The following is a 16632-nucleotide window of genomic DNA, read 5'->3' as shown; positions in this document are numbered from 1 at the left end:
ATAAAATCTGGTATTACTGGGAATCGATGGAAATGGAATTTTCCTGTCATCTTTTTTTTTTCTTTGGGGTCATATGTGTGACAAAATAAAAAATGTTTGTCTTAGATTTGTTTGGTATTGGACCATTTGTTCTTGCTTGGTACACTAGCATTTACCTCAGTCCCATTGCTTATGTATTTTCAGAAAATAGTGCAACCAGACTGATTAGTTCATTTTAATCATCTTTTCCATGCAAAGTTTCTGGGTATTTTGAAAACTTTTCCTTCAAGCTCAATGAAACTTAACTTTAAAATAGTGTCATAGTAGTTTCAATACGTATTATATCTGTAACCAAAATCATTTGAAGGCCTCTTACGATGATAATAAAATGTTTAACAAACATTATTGAGAGTTATTACCTGTATTACTTTATTAAGTATTGCAATTTTTTTTTTTTTTTTTAATCCCTTCGCCCATTTGTTTGGCTTTCAGAAGCTGGTTGCCTAATAAATGTATCCTCTTCAACGGCATTGCGCTTTCTAGTTTTTCTTTGGAAAATCCCTCATTTCCTGACTGCTTCCAGTTTCTTAGAAATCTTTTTTTCTCTAAGGCAGTGCCCAAACAGAAGTTTTCAGGAAAGTCCTCTTGGTGGCAGTGTAGTTCTGCTAAGCTGGAGGTCCCGTCATACCCTTGTTACCCCAGTTTCACCTTATCTCGGGTACATTTATTTACATTTTGCAAAAAATCCGACATCTGTGACTTTTCTGCTCATTCTGCTCGAGGGCTACAACACTTTCCTCAAGTAGTTTTATAGATAAATGTTTGCTTGGATCCAACCCAAGTGTTTTAAACTTTAGGGCGCCTTCTAATGTTATTTACCAAGCATGCCAAGGGTGCAGAAAGTAGTGGACAGACTGGTTTTCAAACTGTGAAAAGGGATTCATTTATTGAAGAGAATCGTACAGAGCTCCACATCAGTCACGTTTATTAATTAAGGTGGATCAATGGTTTTAAACTTTTTGGACAAAAAACATTTCACTGCAAACCATTCATATTTCTGAAAAAAAATAAGTAAAAAGTTTAATTCTTTAATAAAATAAACATTTGTCTGTAACCTAGACACAGTCACTGTCCTTTGAGAGACTCACAGAAGACACAGGACAGTCGAGGGGCGTCACAATTTAAGAGACTGTGTTTTTACTAACTTGCCATTCATTTCCTTGAGACAGGTAAAGTTAGCTTTTGTGCCAGTAGCAGGTGAATAGTTAACTATACAGCACACTAGCACTCTTCGTTGTTGGTTAATCTAATCATAATCAAAGGTCTCTGAACAGATGAACCTCTCTCCGGAGTGCTGCGCCTGGAGCTGTCCCACCTGAAACACACTTAACAGTTTGCCTCAACTCAAAAGCTCCGTCATTTTCTTCAGTTCTTAAGTGCTTATTTCGCAGCCCGCTTGTTAAGTCTGGGAGTGGGAAAGGAAGTAGCAGCTGGTAATCTCGTCTGTGAACCATTATCCATATCCAAGCTGGAGTGTCTGGTATTACCTGCTGTCGAAAACGCACCCCAACCAGCCGCCTATCATCAGCAAACAGGCAACCATGTAAAAAAAAAAAAAAAAATCAACATACATTACACAGATGTACATTTTGTATGGTATATATACGTACAAATATATATGCTGCCACACCACGGTCCTTCATCTCGGTAAGACAGTGATAAAATATAAAAGGTAAACAACAATCCAAACAATCATACAGTATCTACACGTCTTATCAACTGCAGATGGAAACGCAAGAATTTGGACTGAAAAAAAAAAAAAAAAAAAAAACCTTCCTCTGCCTGTTTGAGGAGAATAAAAATGATGTTTTTGGTTTTATTCCGTCCAAAAAAAAACTTCAGTCCTTCACAAAGTATTTAAGAGTACAAGCTTGATACATGGAAAATGAGTTTAAACAACGGATGACGTAAGCTGTTGGCGCGCCGAATACACCTAAATAATCATGTTCGGTCAGTGTTACATGAGGTACCGGCGTTCACGGGACAAAAATAACTCTCAGGCCTTTGATTTACATTTATAAACACAAACAACTGTAAGCATGGGAGGACAGGGTGCTTTGAAAATAACTTTATTGTCCATAAGAAATAACAGTGAAAAGAACAGGACATATCAATGCTTGCATTCTGTTTCTCACTTCCAACGCATGAGGTTTGCACTGCTGAAGCCTGCAGGAATCAGCATCTATACATACCTTGTAGTTATGTATCTCTAAATGCCACGTGGAGTATATGGATATAGATTTGCTGTAGAGGTAATAAATGATCTAACATTTGAGAGCAGTTATACTTGTAATAATTAACAGTTACTCGTGCATTCTTTTGGCAAACCTGAAAACTGTGCAATGAGAACACAAGCTTCCACATATCGGAAACGAAGACCATCGTCTTGGATTTTTCTTGTCATAATTTAAAAGAGTCAAAAACAAAAGTTCATTTTCTTGACTACCAGTAAAACGTTACGGAAGCCAACGGATCATTTGAGCTTCTTCCAACATCTTTCTATTAGCCAGGCTGAAGCACTACCACAGTGTCCTCCAGAATGATTAGGAATTTTAAATATCAAAGGCCAGCTAACCTTATGTTGAGAAAAACAGCGGCTTTGCAACATAGTCACAGTTTATCAAAGAAAGCCTACTCAATACGTTACAAAAACAAAACAAAATTAAAGCACTTATTTATATATGGACACTTGACAAATTCAAGCTTTTTTTTTTTTTTTAAAACTTCCGTCCGTCATCCTTCCAATTCAAGCATAGCTAAAGCTTTCCTCAGTGCCCGAGAAGCCCAGTGCCTGGAGAGGGACAGAAATTCTTCGATTAAATCAGATCACAAAAGACACTTTCCAACCAAGCAGCCTCCAACGATGATCCCCGTTTGGTTTGTGAACTGATGTCAGGAGGCCTCAAGTTCCAATTTTGGCCGTTTCCATCTTGGCTGGCTCGGGAGCGGTTCGGAGCGGTTCCCGTATTTGGACCACGTTTCTATCTAATTGGAAACTGACAATACTGCGTCCCGTAGCGAAAACCTGACTGCGCCACAGGCCCGTCCGTCGAACAGGCCGCCCCCAAAAATCACGGCTTTGTGAGGCTTATTTTCGAATTAATGACGGGATTATTTTCAGATGGGCCGCCGTGTACTGTTAAGGACGAACTCTAGCTCACAAACTTTTGGAAAAAATGTATTGTCTTTATATTGCGTGAGAGAAGTGGACAGAGAGTCCATGGAGCCGAAGGCTTTTTGGAGCCAACCTCTAGTGGCACTTTGGTGGTATTGCACTTTACGGTCCTTCTGCTCGGCCTCATTTCTCAGACCTGGAAGGTGACGTCCACTTTTTAAAACATTTTTTTTTTTATACATTCTCTGTTCCGAACACACAAATAATCTAACTGAAAACAGCAGATCCTCTAACACACAATAAAATGAATAACCATCCTATGCTAGCAGTGGTGCTCGTCGGTTTGCCCCCGTGCGGCCTACTTCCGCAGCTCTGAAACACGCCGCCCACATCTGACCAAGTTTTTTCTGCTCTTCAGATAGAACCCATGAAGTACATCCCATCTAGTTATCAGGATCCTCCCTCTCAGCTTTAATGCATAAAGCGTAGATAATAAAGTGATGCTAACTTCCAACGGAATGAAGTAAAAAAAAAAAAAAAAAAAACCTTTTCACCACAAATGAAGTAAAAGCATGCTTACCCTTGAATCCCTCTTCAGGCATTCTCACTGTGAAGGAAGTACATGAAAGCAGTTTTACCATTACGTACCTCGTATTTAAAAATAAATAAATATATAAATCATGGCGCGTAACAACTGCAGTAAGAGCTGAGGATAAAACCACCTACCCTGATAGACATCATCCATTGCAGCATAATCTGCTATTGGCTCATCAGCCTGGGAGGAAACAAAGAAAATGAACGTTTCGGAGGGAACGGAAAATGTCTGCACTCCCGCCGCAGACCAATTTGTGGAGGAAGATTCTCGTTATGAATGCGCAATAACGCCGGTGGACGGGTCTAGCCACGGAGGACTGCGGCGAAGCGCACCTTTAGAAAGATGATGCACTCGGGGATGACGCCCAGACTGCCCAGTGTGGCCGAGTCGTCCGTCAGACTTTTGCCATCAATGGAGAGGTTCTGGTCAAATGGAGCCACGGAGAAGGCGTGCATTATCTACGGAGTCAGAAGCGGGAGAGGGGGGGAGGGGGTCAGTAGCTGTGAAAACAGACTCTTGGCCCCACCGGCAGTGTTGTGTCCCGCGAGACGAACCCTCACCTGTATTTTCAGCTCTTTTAGTGTCTGATTAGCTGAAACGATGAGCGCTTTCTCTCCGCGCTGTTTCCTGTGCCGGGTGCTTCTCCTGATTCCCCCTAGTTTGGTCATACTGGTCACAGGAACAACGGCCGCCGCCGCCGCAGCCGCCACCACCGCCGCCGCCGCCGCCGCCGCCGCACTGCTGTCGCTCAACTTCAACCGCTTTGCGCTGTCTTGAGACTGAAAGGAAGGGTGTGATTATTATCGGGGGAGGACGGCTTTAGTCTTCATTTTTTTATTTTTTTATATAAGCGCCAAAAGACGGCGCTCGACTGTCCAGAGCGGAGGTCCCCGACCTTTTTTTTTTTTTTTTTCCCCTCGGAGAGCTACTTTGACAAAATGAATAAAGTCCTAGAGCTCGTCGTGTTTAGTAACATTTACACTCGTAGCTTGAGCTCCACCGAGCCAGCTGAACAAGCTTCTTTGATCCCGATGAAAACTGAAGAATCGTGTTGTTTTACTCGTGAAGTCTAACAAACACCACGACCAACTAAATATTGGGAGATGCTTTTTCCACAAGGCAAGCGCAACCGGTAATGTGATACCCAGCCAGTCCCCGTGGTGGAGCCGTTCCTGAAAGCCTGCGCAGCTCCGAGCGTCCGCTTCGAGTTGGCTGATTAAAAAAAAAAAAAAGAGGCGCTCAAGTTCACGGTTACCTGACTGAAGTCCGGGTCTCGCTCTCCTTCCACCTTTGGATGCTCTTCCTTCTCCTCCTCCGCCTCGGAGCTGCTGGCGTTCAGCTCCGGCGCGGCCTCCTTTATCATCTGTCGGGAGAGGGCGGCGTGAAAACACAAAGTTAAACGGCGAATCGGCCGCGCGGCGTTGTCACCGTTGAGCTCCGGTGTCTTGTTTTCTCCCGTACCCTTTTGTCTTCGATGACTTTGCGGATGTAGATGGTTGCTTGGGTATACTCTCTGAGGTCCCTCTGCTGCTGGAAAAGGAAGCTCTCTCTGCAATCCCAGCAAAGATCTGAACATACAAACACACTCTGTATCAATATGACAAGGATCGGGGACGGCGAGAAGCCAAAATGGGCCCAAGAAACACTCCATCCCAACTTCGACCTGTTGCGGTGTTACAGAGTAGATGTGAAAAACACATTTAAGCCACAAAAGACAAATCTAAAGTCATCAAACAAATCCTTCTGCAAAATCCACTACGGACCTGGAATACTAAGGACTTGTCCTTACTATGTTAAGTGCCTTGAGATGTCATGTTATATTTTGGCAATATAAAAATACAACAGTGTAAAACACCACAGGCCTGTCAATCAAACAGATACACCCCCAATAACACAGCTTTCTAAGGCCTGTTTTCTAATTATTGACAGGATTATCTTGTGCTGGACTGCTGGAAAACTAATAACAAGGAGGGTCTTTAGCTAACAAACACCATAATGACTTGTGGAATTTTTTTAAATTTTTTTTTTTTATTGAATTTTGTATTTAAGGAGAGAAATTGAATGGGAGTCTATGGAGCAAGAAGATTTTAAAACCCAACACTAGTGGCACTCGGTGGTATTGCAGTTTACGGCACTTCCGCATCAGCCTCATTTGTCAGACCTGGAAGCTACGTCCACGTTCATGTACAGTCTCACGCATTTTTCACTACAGGCACGGAGAGTGCACTCGTAAGAAAAAAAAAAAAAAGGGCATTACAAACACATTATGAAATTGAGAGGTTAACCGTTTTCCCCTGACTTTGCGCTCTTACCAGGCTGAGTGGTGTACTGGGTGGTGGGACCATTAGGTGTGGTCTGTTTGAGGCAGTGGATGGAGATCTGCTGGTCCACAATGAAGAGTCTGCTGATCACCTCCCATTCGTTGGGCCAGAGCAGAGCTATACTGTGCAAGAAAAACAGCACAACATGAGAGCACAGCACAGTGCTCACAGTTCTCCAGGTCAGGGTTCTTCATATATTCCTTTCATTCATGCAACCTGCCCTGTTGTATTCAAAGCCGCACACCTTCTTATGCAGACACACAGCTGTGGACAGAAGCATTATGCTTTTGGGTTGTCCATCTGTCCAATCGTCTGTGTGTCCCATGTTTGTGAACGTCCGAGTTCCGCTTCAGTTTGCAATAGTTATTTAAAACCTGGTCAAACTCTTGGACAAGTCAGCTGCTGGCTGAAATGTACCCAACGAACATAAAACGGGCGATTGTGAGGTTATTGTGGCGAGTTGAGGCGCCTGCAGTTGATGCACACTTGTGGCTATGGTTTCACACTATTCCAGGGATCAAGCTAGTCCACACGGATGCAATAAAACATCGTAAGTAATCTAAAGAAGAAAAAAAAAAAAAATCGTTTTGATGGGTATCGCTGACGTAAATCTAATGTTTGTTGGTTTGCTTTAATCAAGCGGAACTCACTGTTGTGCATCTCCACTGATCAGGGAGTCGTAGGTGAACATGAAGCCTCCGTGGGGACAAAGCAGCAAAGTGTTGCCCACGTTAGACACTGGAGAAGATTTTGTGGGCCTCCTGAAAATAAATCCACACACAGACGGAAGAAAAAAAACAAAAAAAAAAACATCTAAAAGGATTGATTTTTATCTGCAGGCATATCCGACATCATCAGTGACCAGACAACTTAGAAATGTCAACTAAATAAACCAAGTGGTTTTTAATCAGGACCCCTGATCGAGCCCTGACATTCATGCCAAACTTTGATCAACGCCTTTCGTGGAAGGCCGACGTGTTCTGATGTCTTCACCTCTCTGCTGTGACTAACTTACCTGATGAATTTTCTCCACTCGTCCACAAAAAACAAAGGGACTATGTAAAGTACATCTGTGCCCTGAGAAGACAAATCAGACAGGTAACACTCAATGTTTGCTCTTTAAACGGCGCTGTTGATGTGAAAGGCCGGCCGGCCGGTAGCCGCTCGGCTTGGCGTTTACCTGAGGCCACTTGGTGAGTGTTGGCCGGTTCTTCTCGTTGAAGAGGTTGAGCAGCTGGTTCTTCTGGTCGAGGGCCATCATCTTACTGACTGCTTCATTGTCCTTCTCCTCCTGCTCTAACGTCTGGACGCACAGGGAGAAAACGCCGTGTCAGCAGAGCCGGCAACCCGATTCCCAATTCTGTTCCTCGACACATCTCTCTTGTCTCTGAGCTCCGCGGGCAGTTTCTTCAGCCTCGCGGTTTGGTTTTTGCTCTCACATACGTCGTCATTGTTATTTAGACATGCGTGTGCCTTTTTCCAAATCGTGTCCAATCAATTCAATCCAGCAGGTGGTCTAATGTTGCTAAAGTGCTAAGTTTTGAGTCTACATTCAGTCAACTGAAAAAAAAAAAAAAAAAAGTTCAATATGAAAGATCCAACTAAGGAAAGGTACCCACCAGGCACTGCTGACAGGCCTCTTGGTTTTGGGTAAACTCTGGGGCTTTGGGAAAGTATTCCCTCAGCTTGGTCCAAACTTCAGAGGATACCAGCTTCCGTTCAGTCTCCAGAATGCTCAGACCTCCTACAGCAGGAACATAACAGTACAAATTATATTATGGCTGCATATACAACAGCAACGATAACAGCAAACATTTTTTGTTTTTAGGGCCACTGTTAAGAGGGTTTTTCTTAATGTCATTCCAGATGCTGACGGGTGGGACATACCGTGACAGCAGACAATGTCTTCATTGAAAGTCTTCATCTCATCCTCAGTGCCCTCCGAGAGCTCGGGGCCGAACTCTGAAAATCAAACAAATTACCAAGGATGTTGTCATTCGATGTTTGAATCCAGAGGAACTGCTGAATGCGAGACTAAAATTCAAGGACACCGAAATGCACAGCTTCAGTGTGGCATGCTGGGAATCAGCTGGTGTCTCAATGTCCTTTAATAATATGATAAACATGAGGTTCTTTTTCGCAGCCCCTTTTGAGTGTTGAGTGAAAGACCGACACAATTATTGAAACGATTCAAGTAAAATTTGGTACATGCATTCGTGTGATCTCTTTGACGACACTGTAACTCTTCATCCAGCTCCACCATCACGTCTAAACTTGTACTCTTATTTTGGTTGATGACAAAAAAAAATAACAAAACAAAAAAAAGATCCTACGACATTCACCTGAGCCTCCGCTTTCTAACACACGACAATAACGTGCACATGGTCGACATTGTACCGGCTGACCAGCACTATGTTAGCATTGTCAACACGAGCAAATTTGACACCATTTTCTAATAGCAGTTTGGCACGACAGATTATGGAAAAGAAAAAGAAAAAAAAAATCGACTAGAGTCGCCGCAGATTAACACACACACACACAGAAAGAACAAACGTGATCCCGTTCATTCCCACCTTTGCTGTTGGCGCTGTGTGGTCCCTGTCCATTGGTCTGGCCATTACTGTGTTTGGTTTCATGTTCGTCCTCCTCCAGCTGTTCCAAAGCCAACTGCCTCCAGCTACGCAGAGATGCTTTGCCCACCCAGTACCCCTCACCGCTGACACACACACACACACACACACACGCACACGCACACACAATAAGTATAGAAACTTGAGTTACGTCACAACAGTGCTGCAATCTGTCAGTCTAACACTTAACTTGGGTGTATTTACCTGAGCATGCGTTTGACCAGATTGGAGATTTCCTTGTAGTCTTCATTGAGCTGGTTTTTTAGCCGCAGAACTCTGCACCGCTGGCCAACACACTCTCGACACAGAGAGGAGCCTGAACAAACGTCATATGTCCAAAGAAAAACATCATGGTTTTAGAAGCAGCGAAGATTAAAAACATTTCTACGGACTTGGATATACTTTGTGTGCAAAGCTTCTGATCTGACTGCAAACAAGGGAATAACTAGTGAGATTAAGGACTCGATTGATGAAGATCGTCAAACTTGTTTTTCAACAGACCGCATCAGTTTGCTGCAACTTCTTGGACTATTCCTCCCTCTTTGTGTTAACAATGGCGTAACCCTTCAACTCGTTTTTTTGTTTTTTTAAATTGAGTTATAGTGAACAGCCTGCACACACACAACCCACCCCTGACTACGTAGCTCATGCATACTCGCATTAAAAAAAAAAAAAAAAAAAAAGTGTTTCCTAAACTGTGGTCCTTGAAGCTCCACCTGATGGTCTGTAAAAGCCTTGATGACTACGCTGGTATCCGCAGTGTAAACGCAGAGACAGCGTCGGGATTTCCCATTTAGAAATGTGCAAAGATACACATAATAATACAATAATAATAATAATTCTGTGCCAGAACTTTAACTTCAGTGATTTTGCTTCACAAATACCCACAGGGTTGCCAATTTGTACACTTTTGTTGTAAGACACGTGTTTCCTTCTGTCTCAGGCTGCTCAAACTGATCTGATGTAAAATAAGACAAAGCCCCTCCATCATGAAAAAACAGTTACATATTTTAAGCAGGATATTTTGTACTGCACACAAGACTAAAGTTTTCCTCACGTTTCAGCACCAACGCTGGTGACTTCGTGCCCATAAAAATGGATTTAATTTTCGGAATCATTGTGACGGATGTGCGACTGGACGCTACGTATTCTAAAACTTCGTTAGAATTGCAGAAGCTCATGATTTGTGAAGAGATCAGGCCTTCTACTTGACTAACCGTCCAGCCTTGGCCCTCCGCCGTAGCGATCGTAAAGGAGTTGCGCAGCTTGCAGTGAAACCCTCTTGGACTCTCCCACCTTGTCTGGATGCAGTTTGCCATGAGAACACAGGAAGAGGGAGCTGTCGATTTCTTTTGTGGCAGTCGAGTCGTCAAGCCATTTCTTCAGCCATTCCAGGGGGATAAACTCGTACTCCTCGCCTGTGGACGGAAAGAAGGTAAAAACACATCAACTAAAAAGAGACAAAACAAGGTTTCCTCTGTAAAAACAACTGTATATTATCCCACACGTAGCAGCATAAGCACAAATGTTAGGTGTGTGCGTTAAGTGTTAATATCTTTATATTACACCATATCAAGCTACAGTATATACTGTGGGTGACTAAGGAATGTTTTTACCAACCGTCTCTTGCAGGCAGAAGCTCGTAGAGCTCCTTCACCTCTTCATGTTTGGCCTTGCCCTTATCCACGCTCTGTTTTCTCATGTCGGCCATCTCACTGCACCACTCCTCGAATTTGTGGTTGTCTCGGTCGACCAACCTCTGAAGAAAGGCTGGGAGTCAGGACAGAAAGAAAACAGCATGTCATCGTGCTGCAGTTCACTGTTAAAAGCCGATTTCACAAAGCCCGCTGTAATTCCTTGACACAAACTGGTGTCAGTGACCAGAAATGATCATTTGCTTTTTGTCTGGTTACCGGCGTTTTATAGAGACACATGACACACAAATATGTGACATGAATTACAAGTGCTGTACTCACCTGGCACTTCAATGTTGGTCCTGGATGGATCAGAGTTCTCCTCTTCCTGGACCTTGTACACCAGCATGTAGGCATTTCTGGAGCAATGGTAGCCTTTACTGCACTTTGGCTTTCGTGTCTGGGATTTCACTGTCTCAGCTTGAGAGCAAGAAGAACAGAGGAAGAGGACTTTGAGAAATATGAAATATGTATGCAATTATAGACATGACCCTCACGTTGGTACAATGTAAATCTCTTTAATTCAGTCCTTTATTTTATTAAAGCACTGTCATCATGGTGACTACACATTTTTTTAAACAATTACCTCCTTGACTGCAGTTGGATATTCCAGCATGTCTTTAGTAGTAAAGAACATTATTGCACATTACAAATAACAGAAAGTAACACAATACTGTTGCTTTGAACTGAAGTGTTTCGTTCTGTTATGTACCTGTTGAAGTTCAGTGTCCGTTTAATACTACTCACCAATGTCCTCCTCAGTACCAAGTTGCAGCTTCTTGCCTTCCATCTTCTCAATTTCTTCATCGTTGAATTTGTACCAGTCACCAGTACGAGCGTCCTTCACGTGGGCGATGTAGTGGCCAGAGTAGGCACTGATTCCCCGATGGATCAGCACCGCATTCAGTTCATAAACACACTTCTGGTCTGGAGAAACAGTCAGTCCAAGTACGCACAAACATCAGCATGTTTACTTCAGACTTAAGAGTCATCAACAAAAACTTTTGCTGGGGGGGAGAAGAAGTAGTACAGTCAAGGAAGCCATATAATGCCTCGAAATACCTCACACTTAGCAAGCGAAATGTTTGTCTGCATATGTGTAGACTGTGAATGTGCCACCGAAACACATACTGCTCATACCTTCTTTTCCTTCCAGGAAAGGCCCCATGTCCAGCTGCTCTGGAAAGCTGATAAAAGTGTTGAGCTTCTTCTTGTGGCCTGTTTGTCTGGAGAGGACACCGCACAGTTCAGTAAAGCCTCCGCTCTCAAACTAGCAGAGACACCGGTAACATCAGCAGTTCATCAAATACAACTGCTCTGAGACCGTTTTAACACAAGTGTTTTGGGACACTCGACCTATTTTATGATCGCTATGCCCTTTTACAATGGGAGTCCAGTACAGCGTGACGGCTGACCTATCGAAGACGAAGCGCATCAGCTGCAGGTTGAGGGTTGGCGGAAGGCTGTGCAGTCTGATCCTCCGGGTGGCACTCTGTTTACTCTGACAGCTCTCGCAGAAGTAGCGGTTCTCCCCGTCCAGCTTCTCCTCCTGCAGGGTGAGATGCGAGTAACCGTTACTGAAAACTGCCCACAAACACGCATGTCAAGACATCATAAAAGGCAGTAATTCATCTACAGGGTGCACGCGAAACTTGCGTGTGAAATTTCAAAAGTCAATATGGACTGATGAACTGACTGTTCTGTCTAGCACATTTAAAAAAACAACAACAACAACAAAACTGATCCCAATAACTCTTTTAACAAAAACTTCCCTCATGTTCATGGCAATTATTTCCTCATGTATATTTGAAAAGATTTTGCTTTTGAGCCATTCAAAATGTGTGTGGATTGATGTTTTGTGTGTCCCGTTGCTGTAGTTTCTTCCTTTGTTGTGTAATCTATTGTTGATACACAACATTACAATACACTCATTCAAATGTATGATTCACTGCAGTAGCTGTAAAAACATTCATCATGTTAGAGAAGAGAAGTTACCTTTAAGAACTCCGTGACACACTCCGTAAGGTTCTTGTGGCCCTGGATGTTCAGCTCCAGCTCGTAGAACCTGGACGGCAGTGCAGATGATCGTCCGCACTGATTGCACCTGGAGGACGGCCAAACCAGAGGGACGGCATTTATATCGGCTCCATGCATGCTCTAAAATGATGTTGTTGATGGGAGTCATTTTTGTGATAATAATGAGTTTTCATATTCAATGTCAATTTAAATGATCTAAATTGAATATAATGTGCTCCTAAATATTGGATTATTCCAGACTTAATACTTAATCATCATTCCCACTTTTATAAAAAATGTAACCAAGACCCCCCAAAAAAACGGCTGTGTGCAACTGGAAGATCCTGGTCCCAATCACAATTTTGACTACATTACATTCACTAAACCAAACTTTAGTGTGCCTGGTATCGAGCTCGCTCCGTTAACATGACAACGAGATGCCTTTGATCTCCCTCAGGAATGTGAAATAAATGGCCGTAAAACCGAATCTCACCTTTGACTGGCACCACATCTGATAAAAGCCAGACGCACAAGACAGTGTGACATTTTGGGGAAAAAAATGTCCTTCAGTAAAAACAAAAGCACGTCTCCCTGAGCAACAAGAAAACTTCCCCACTGGAAAAGCCTGTTCCTGTCTTCCACATACCTGCGTTCTCTTGACATGACCCAGCCAAGTTTATGACACGGTCTGAACACAGTCTGAAAGGAACTTGTAACACCTTCCAAAGTAAATGTCCTTTATCCAAACAACTGTTTAAGTTTGATCTGAAATACAGACGTGCCGAGCTATAAGGTTGTCACAGTGAAGAGCCGAGGCCTGACACCTCACTCACAATTGAGGTTCGACTTACATTTTGGTCACGTTGTCAAGGTGACAACGGCCTAAATTTTACATGAGAAAAAAAGAATTGTGCAACAAGTCATGGGACATAATGCAGAGAAGACAGTTTTGGCATGAAGCAAATATTTTGCACATCTGCAACAGATTTTAACACTGTGTAAAATCACAGACAACATCATACACTGGGTGAAACGTCACATGACAGATGGTGACAGAATGCTCAACAACATCCTTTTGGAGCTCAGGGTACCTCGAAGTTAACGAAACTAGTGTCATAGAAACTAGTGTCAGGTTTGAGTGTTGAGCGGCCTTACATCGTAACGTAGGAGAACTGTCCACAGAACTGCTGCTGGATGACATTCTGCAGGTTGGGGTTCTTCTGCTTGGAAAGCGTATCCTCCAATAGAGACAAGAAAAGCTTTGAAAACTCCTGGGCATCCTGGAAATAGAAGGTCTGGCGTTAGTGCGCTGCAGGTAAAACAATCCTGCACTCATAAAAAAAGCTGGCATTGCACTCTGTTTATTAATTCTGCTGTGGACTTGGATAATCAGATTTTAGGGTAGCGTCTGATGGGTGTTGCCTTTGCAATGCTCTACAGAGAAGTGGGAAATTTCTGACCACAATTGTCACAATGAGGAAAAACTAAAAGAATTGAGCCCTGGTGAAATAAATAGCCACAGTTATCTACAAAAACTGTGAAACCAGCTCTGCACTTCTGAGTTCAAGTTATGATCATTTCTCCTGGTTTGTGTCTGGATTTACCTGCTGCTGTCCCGTGTCCAGGCCCAGTGCTTTGACCAGTCCTGAGGGGTCAATGTACTTTCTGTTGCTATTCTGCAGAAGTGCAAATAGATACTGCAAATGCTCACAGATGGACTGAGGCTCATAGTCTGGAAAAGACAGAGATGTCTATTTGAGAAGATGATAAGTATTCATCAAATCAACAGGTAAAAACCTACAGAGCAATCACAGTACAAGTTTAGTGTCAAGTCAGCCTCACTAAACCACACAAGCCAACACCAAGGTGGGCCTTCACTTATGTCGAGTTATGTCATCATCGTGTCATCCATCATGATAGAGTATTATAGAAAAGCTCTGACGCGTCATTCGCCCCGAGCAACAGATGTATTCAAACTTAGCGACATGGCAGTGCTGATGTTTAGTTCACTACTGTAACTTCCAACAACACGGTTGTTATTGCCCCTTTCACTTGAATCAAATCATGCGCACTTAAACCAGTGAATATACAAACACGAAGAAGCAAGCGCCCCTGTGTTTCGTGTTCGGTCATACCAGACTCAGTGTTGTGCTCCTGTGCTCTGGAATTGTGGCATTCGTAGAGACTTCCACGCAGCTCCAGGTTGTGGAACCACACTTGCAGGAATGTGTTGACGTAACACGTTGCACCGAGGTTGGTCAGGCCAACAAATGTGTTCTGGAAGAGGGCAGAGACAGACAAGAGTGAGATACTAGGACGAACTGGATCTTTAGGTATCCCTCCCGTCTCCGGTCTTACGACAGCTTCTAGCCGGCGCACGTCCACCGAGGTGGTCTTCGGTGACCGGGAAAAGTCAAGGTGAATACGTTATTTGCAGCACGTGTTGGGTCGATTGATAAATTACCTTGTCACGACGTTCTGAATTTGGGTCATCGATATTGTGGAAAGCATTTTCATCGATCTCACCGAGCCACGCCTGTTCACCAATACCCACAAGACAGTTGGGATTCCCTTTGCAGTTCCTCCTGGAAAAGCAAGTCATGACCATTCACGTTACTCTCCCGCGACCTTCTTCACCTGCACTGCTCTTCAAACAAAAATAACAATCTGTTGACTGCCTCGTGATGTTCTTCTGCATGCAAAGACACACACACACACACACTTTTCTTTTTTTCTCTTCTTCCCCGCACTGAGCCTTTCGTTTGTTGTTTCGGGGCCACAAAGCGAGATAAAAGTTCAGGGACATTATTATTCCCCCCCCCCCCACCTCCCCCCGTGACTACAGGAATCAGTGCCGGCTGTGATACAAACTACAGACACACACACACACACACACACCGCCCTGGTCCCATGTCCCAGCTACAAATGAAACATGTCGGGATCTCAGAGAGGATCTCTGTGACCTTTAATCGTCTCCAGAGCTGCCCGACGCGGAGCAAGGAGACAAACCCCCCCCCCCCCACCTCCACCCCCCCCCCCCCCCCGCTGCGTGAGGCGGATTAACATCTCTAAAACCCTCAACTTTAAAAAAAACAACAACAAACCCCCCACCCCCCCCCCCCCCCAATGCACTTCTACTAACTGGTGTTGGTTTTGTTCACTTACATACTTTAAACACAACAGCGCTGAACACTTTTTGTTTTGTTTCTTTGTTTTTTTTGAACGACGGTACCTGCAGGCTCCTCTCTTGCAGGCCGGGAGCTTGACGCGGTACGCTAACTCGATGTGCTCCCGCCCGATGTCTTCGGGTTTGACGGTGTCCACCCAGCGCCAAGCCGCCTTCTCGAGCTGTATGCGCGGCGCCATGACCCTGCGACGCAACGTTCACCACAGTCAAGAGACACACGCGACTCGGGAGCAAAGCAAAAGCGAAGCGAATGAGCAGAAGTCAGCCGGACCGGGTCCAGGTATGCTAACATCGCCGGCTAGCGGGAAGCTAAATTAAAGTTCCGTGAAAACAAACCTGCGTTTTTAAGCTAATCGGCGGCGGGCTACTTTAACCTAGCCGGCTAAAGTTAGCTCCGCGGAGGCTCTCGCTGCCGCGCCGGGACTGAAAACGGGAGCGGAGCGGCGCCCGCATCGCGGCGACGGATAGGTCGGGGGGAGATGAAGTAGCGACGGAGGGTATTTGCGGGTTAACGTCAGAAGAAAGAACCAGACTCGTGCTAAATGGTGGCTAACTAGCTAAACTGTAGCTAGCCCCCGACCGGCGGCGTTAGCAAGTAAAAAAAAAAAAAAAAAAAAAAAAAAAAATCTTTCCTCTTTTTACTTTCTAGTTAAACGCTAACTGACGCTAACGTAACGACTTTATTGTGTTTAAGCTCAAACATGATCGAACCTTTCATGCGTGCGGCTGCTTCACCAAAATATTGATGTATTTTCACATTTTATTCACGGTTTATTTTAGATTTAGCGCCCTTGCGTCAGTATATAAATAAATTAGTTCTCCGCTCAAAAAGCAACACGTACGTCACGTACGTCAACACGTGACGTACGTGACGTCTCTTTGTTGTGACCGCTGCCCACGTGAGAGCTGGACCAGAACCACGGGCCTTCTTGTCTCTGTGACCCAGTTTACACCAGTTTTATTGTAAAAAACTAAATAAATAAATTCGCTGTCTGATAAAATATGTTGTGTTCAATATTTCTTTTAAACTACTTT

The 16632-nt window shown here is 43.9% G+C and overlaps 1 protein-coding gene across 4 annotated transcripts; it reads right to left on the bottom strand.

Annotated features, from left to right (window-relative positions):
• Positions 1 to 897: 897 nt before the first annotated feature.
• usp48 (ubiquitin specific peptidase 48) lies at positions 898 to 16420 on the bottom strand. 4 transcript variants are annotated; one of them, XM_069703247.1, is made up of 28 exons: positions 15934 to 16420; positions 15643 to 15780; positions 14875 to 14995; positions 14546 to 14687; positions 14015 to 14142; positions 13566 to 13690; positions 12390 to 12498; positions 11810 to 11943; positions 11535 to 11620; positions 11142 to 11321; positions 10677 to 10814; positions 10321 to 10470; positions 9918 to 10118; positions 8905 to 9016; positions 8644 to 8786; positions 7958 to 8032; positions 7690 to 7814; positions 7251 to 7373; positions 7086 to 7147; positions 6721 to 6831; positions 6062 to 6192; positions 5211 to 5317; positions 5005 to 5112; positions 4310 to 4528; positions 4082 to 4207; positions 3881 to 3929; positions 3735 to 3761; positions 898 to 1557 (listed from the first exon to the last, which is right to left on the bottom strand). In XM_069703247.1, the coding sequence occupies exons 2-28, from the start codon at positions 15774 to 15776 to the stop codon at positions 1523 to 1525; spliced, it is 3201 nt and encodes a 1066-aa protein (XP_069559348.1). In that variant the 5' UTR covers positions 15777 to 15780; positions 15934 to 16420; the 3' UTR covers positions 898 to 1522. The 4 variants fall into 4 exon arrangements, with proteins under 4 accessions (XP_069559348.1, XP_069559347.1, XP_069559349.1 ...); XM_069703246.1 differs by having other exon boundaries at positions 15643 to 16420; XM_069703248.1 differs by having other exon boundaries at positions 948 to 2830; positions 15643 to 16420.
• Positions 16421 to 16632: the final 212 nt, after the last annotated feature.

Source organism: Brachyistius frenatus, unplaced genomic scaffold (assembly GCF_029030835.1).
Source record: "Brachyistius frenatus isolate BFR_SWC_R1_liver_20210118 unplaced genomic scaffold, ASM2903083v1 Contig_45, whole genome shotgun sequence".
Classification (NCBI taxonomy): domain Eukaryota; kingdom Metazoa; phylum Chordata; class Actinopteri; family Embiotocidae; genus Brachyistius; species Brachyistius frenatus.
This window is presented reverse-complemented; position numbering and strand designations above follow the sequence as displayed.